Source organism: Gekko japonicus, unplaced genomic scaffold (genome assembly GCF_001447785.1).
Source record: "Gekko japonicus isolate JY-2015 unplaced genomic scaffold, Gekko_japonicus_V1.1 scaffold4125, whole genome shotgun sequence".
Taxonomy (NCBI): Eukaryota; Metazoa; Chordata; class Lepidosauria; order Squamata; family Gekkonidae; genus Gekko; species Gekko japonicus.
Genome location: NW_015172674.1, coordinates 53819 through 58906, shown reverse-complemented (window position 1 = coordinate 58906; position 5088 = coordinate 53819). Strand labels below are relative to the sequence as shown.

Sequence of the window (5088 nt, the reverse complement as noted above, 5' to 3'; positions counted from 1 at the left end):
GGGGTGGGGGGAGAGGCAGGCCCCACGCGGTGCCCAGCAGGGAAGCCAGAGACAGCCAGTGCAGGGGAGAGAGCTGGATGCCAACGGGCTTGATCACTCGGCTCGTGTGCAGAGCTCACCAGGGGCCCTCGGGCCTCCCTCACACGGCTGTTGTGAGGAGAAAGAGGGTGAGAGGAACTTGGATAACACTATAAGCTCCTTGGATAAAAGTTTAAACTTCTTTAGAAATTTGGTTTTCTCAACATATGAGGATCCAGGGTGGTGTAGTGGTTGTAAGTATCAGACTACAATCGGGGAGTCCCGGATTCAAATCCCCACACGACCATGGAAGTTTATCGGGCGACCTCGGGCCACTCTCTCCACCTGTCCTACCTCACAGGCTTGTTGTGAAGGGGGGGATTATTAATTTGTTAAATTGGTTTTTCTAGGCCACCCTTCTCTACAAAAGCAGGGCTCAGGCGCCTTACAACAAGACAGCATACCATAAAGAGTTTAAGTTTAAAAACCAGCTTTAAACCCCGCAAAGAACAAGTCAACAAATAAAACAACAGACATTCCAAGATGGCGGAAAGAAAAGAGAAAACGGAGGGAAATGATGTGGAGTGCTTTGGGGAGAAAGGGGGCCTATGAATGAAGTGAAGAAATAAGGTGTCCCGGAAGAACGCCCTCCCCCCCCCCAGCCTGGGCGCGGCACGGCCCGTGAGCCACCCACCCACCCCCACTCAGAGCTCTCTGGTCCTGGTCCCAAAGGGGGGCGGGGGGGGGAGCTCACCAGGCCCTCTTGGGAAGAAATGCTCCAGCTTCACAAGGACCAGGCCTAGAACCACACTTCCCACCCCGGGGAAGCACCAAACAGCACTCCTTCCTGTGCCCCACCCACCCCCGCTTGGACTCTGCCCGGGCTGCAACCCAGGCCGGGCAGCCCCGCATGCGCAGGGAGCCACAGCCTCCGCCACCTAGATGGCGGCCCCCTCTCACCTGGTGACCACCGCCTTGTCGGGCTTCTCCCCCTGGGAACCCCTTCCCCAGCGGAGGCCACCTGGCCGAGGGCTCCGAGCCCGCCGAAGGCCCCCAGGGAGGACGCCTGAAGCCGCCCGCAGAGGCCGGAGGACTCCGGCTCCTTCTGGGGCAAAGGCCGGCCACGCCTGGCTCCTCAGCTGCTCGGCGTGACTCAGCCGGGGCTCCCCGGAGCTCTTCCGCACTCCGCTGGAGGGCAGGTTTCCCACGCCAGGCCCTCCCCGCGTTGGGCCAAGGGCTCCGCCTGCCCTCCAGGGCCCGAAAGAAGGGCGCCCAGCGCCCGCTGAGCTGAGACCAGCCGCTCCCCTTCCCCCACCCCCTGGCGCCGGGTGGGAGATTCAGCTGCTGGATTTCCGCAGGACAGCGGACCGAGAAGCGACCGGTCCATTCTAGCAGCCACAGGCCGGGCCGCAGACACACAAATCCGTCTTCTCCTGAATCAGACCTTTGAGCCTACCGAGGTCACTCATAAGAACATAAGAGAGAAACCAATGCTGGATCAGGCCAGTGGCCCAACCAGCCCAACACTCTGTCACACGGTGGCCAGAAACACCAGGGGCCCTCAGGAGGTCCACACTCTGGTCCACCCAGATGGGCAGTGGCTCTCCAGGGTCTCCCTCGGGCAGAGACCAGCCTTCCACCCCACCTGCTGCCTGGCCCCCCAACTGGAGAGGCTGCCGGGGACAGAACCCGGGACCTTCTGCGGGCCAAGCGGAGGCTTTGGACAGTACGGCCTCGGAAGTCTCAGGGACAGCCGTGAGGGGCCGTGGCTCAGTGGGAGAGCCGCTCCTTGGCCTGCAGAAGGTCCCGGGTCCGCTCCCCGGCAGCCTCTCCACCACTCAAGAAGGACCAGGCAACGGGTCACGTGAAGGACCGGAGGCCCCGGAGAGCCACGGCCAGTCAGAGCAGACAAGGCCGACCTTGCTGGAGGGGGGTGTGTGTGTCTGATTCGGCATAAGCCGGCTTCGTGGGTGTGACTGCTGGCAGACGCTGGACCTCTGCCGGCAGGTACCCTGCTCTTCGTTCAGAGGCTTCCCTGCCCACACACACACACGCACACACACCCGGTCTATTGTGCTGTACACCCCCCCCGGGTCCTGCCAGGAGAAAGGCGGTTCAGGAGAGAGAGAGAGAGCAGAGACCAGGTCACAAGCCAGTGTCTCGCCTGGACAGAGGCCAGCTGGCTGGGGGAGACTCCGACTCCTCCAGTTCCTCCGGCCCCAGTGGGCAGGAAGCCGACGGGCAGCCCGGGAAGGTGCGCCACCCCGGCCTGGCTGGGAGCCCACGGGAGGAGAGTGGTGGGGCGTAAAACAGCAGAGGGGGGAGGCCAAGGCAAGGTGAGCGCTTTCCAGCACCCCCTCCCCCCATCTCGAGGGGGAAGCCCCGGACGATTCCAAGGAGGCACTGCCAGGGGTAGAGGACGCCTGGACATCTGGAAGCCCCAATTCCCCCCCCTCAGAAAAGTACACGGAAGCCCTGGGAACAATTGATCCCCAGGCAATACTTACTTTCCCATCAAGCCTAGAAAAAGAGATTGGATCTATACCCCACGTCCCTTCACTACCCAGAGGAGTCTCAGAGCGGCTCACAAACTCCTTCCCCTCCCCACAACAGACACCCCCCTGTGAGGTTGGTGGGGCTGAGAGAGCTCTGACAGAAACGGCTCTTTTTCAAGGACAGCTCTTGTCAGAACCACGGCTTGCCCAGGGTCACCCAGCCAGGTGCAAGTAGAGGAAGAAGAAGAGAGAGAAGAGATTGGATCGATACCCCATGGCCCTTCACTACCCAAGGGAGCCTCAGAGCGGCTCACAAACTCCTTTCCCTTCCCCTCCCCACAACAGACACCCTGTGAGGTAGGTGGGGCTGAGAGAGCTCTTGACAGAAACGGCTCTTTTTCAAGAACAGTTCTTATCAGAGCTACGGCTTGCCCAAGGTCATCCAGCCAGGTGCAAGTGGAGGAGGAGTGGGGGAATCGAACCCGGTTCTCCCAGATTAGAGTCCGTGCACTTAACCATTACACCAAGAGATTGGCTCTATACCCCATGGCCCTTCACTACCTAAAGGTGTCTCAGAGCAGCTCACGATCTCCTTCCCCTTCCCCTCCCCACAACAGACAGACACCCTGTGAGGTGGGTGGGGCCCAGAGAGCTCTTGACAGAAACAGCTGTTTTCCAAGGACAGCTCTTGCCAGAACTATGGTTTGCCCAAGGTCATCCAGCCAGGTGCAAGTGGAGAAGGAGTAGGGGAATCGAACCCCGTTCTCCCAGATTAGAGTCCACGCACTTAACCACCACACCAAACTGGCTCTCTGTCTTCTTGGTGCTTGGGGGTGGGGGCAAGAGTGGGAGGGCTCCTGGTGTCCTGGCCCCACTGCTGGACCTCCTGATGGGCCCCTGGTATTTGTGGCCACTGTGTGACAGACAGAGTGTTGGACTGGGTGGGCCTTTGGCCTGATCCAGCATTGGCTTCTCTCTGATGTTCTTATGCTTGAGAGCGATCGACAGCCCTTGCACCAGATGGACACACAGGAAGGAAGCCCTCCCTGCCCTCACACCGCCACCAGCCTCACCGCAGACCACCAAGCCCGCGCAACGGGCCCGTTTCCTGTGCTACCACCGTACCGATCTGCAGGCTTCCAGCTACCACCCAGCATACAGACCAGTCCGGCGTCGACAGAGAAGCGCATCTGCTCCAGTCCCCCAAAGGATTCGCAGCAGCAGGACCGTTAGGGTCACAACAGCACCCCCCCCCCAGTGAAGTCCAAAGGCAGGCTGACCAAGCCGGAAGGGAACCCAGAAACAACCTCCCCCAAGGCAGGCCCAGAGAAAGAGCAAAACAGCCCCCAGCTCAAACGGGTCCAAGGCGTTATTCAGAAACCCCTCGCAAACATGGGGGGGGGGGGGCCATTACATAAATGGTATCCCAGAGTCCCCCCCCCCCCCGGACTAAACTCCTCATCTACCCTGGGGTAAAGAGCCCCACTTTTCTGTGGGGGTGGACGTCCTTGTGGTGTTTCCCAAGACCCAAGCACCCATAACCTGAAGAACAACGAGAGGTGGGTGGGACGTTTCTTTGAAATCGACAACCCCTTCCTTCCCCTTTGCATGCGGTTGACTAATCCACACCAGTACTGCTCCTTTATAAAGCTAGTCTTTTCCCAATTTGAAACAAAGCGCTGTGCTTCTCAAACCTAAGATATCAGAAAGCTGGAAAAACTGCCCTAAATCCTACAGGAAAACATCTTGGATGCCTAAGAGTGCATCCTGACCTTTCCCTGCCGCCAGGCCCGTGTCCCTCTGTGACGAGGTGCCAAGGCTGTCGCTCTGCAGGGGTCCTGGACGCTGTCCCAGGCCAGCCCTCCACAGGGAACCCTCCTCCTCCGAGGGAACCCAGAGTCAGTCTCCCCAAAGGGGGTAGATCCGGGGGGGGGGGCAAACTGCAGCTCGGGAGCCACATGCGGCTCTTGTCACACAGTCTAATTTAATGTTAATTTAAAAAGCAAAGGTGCATATATTTCCCCATAAAAACGTGTGTGCGACATTTGCTCAGGTCTTGCAGCTCTCAGACGTCTGACGTTTATTCTGTGCGGCTGTTGCATGAAGCGAGTTTGGCCAGCCCTGGGCTACAGGCCGGGACCGCCTCCTGGCCAGGAAAGGCGAAGACGCTTGGGTGTTTCTCCTCTACAGGTGGAGGGGCGGGGAGGAGCCCAGAGAAACATGAGACCCGGTTATAAAACCAGAGGTGGTGGCAGCAGCGGCAGCATGGGTGTTTCTACACAAACGGCAGAAGCCTCCAAGTGAAGACCGCCTGGAGGGGAAGGGGGACTCTGACGGGGAGGGGGGAGACGACTTCCTACCCCGGAGGAGCCAGGGAGGAAGGAAAAGGCAAAGCAGTAACGGCCGCCAGGAAAAAAAACCCCACACACCCTTGCACTGACTGAGCAAACGGCTCCCGAGAGGCGTTTCCAGAGGCCAGAGAGGACTGTGCCTTGGAGCTGCGGGCCAGAGAGAGCCCCCACCCCCTGCATCCTCCCCCCCCCCACTCACAAGCCCTCCAGGGACCAGTGCGTGC

At 59.8% G+C, this 5088-nt stretch overlaps 1 protein-coding gene across 1 annotated transcript in view; it reads right to left on the bottom strand.

Moving 5' to 3' along the window:
• The window catches only part of FAM160A2 (family with sequence similarity 160 member A2), a 34462-nt gene that overhangs the window by 16726 nt on the left and 12648 nt on the right, over positions 1-5088 (bottom strand). The window contains exons 3-4 of the mRNA XM_015421756.1: positions 979-1261; positions 120-147 (exon numbers count right to left, since the gene is read on the bottom strand). Coding sequence (XP_015277242.1) covers positions 120-147; positions 979-1261 — 311 coding nt within the window. The remainder of the gene's footprint in view (positions 1-119; positions 148-978; positions 1262-5088) is intronic.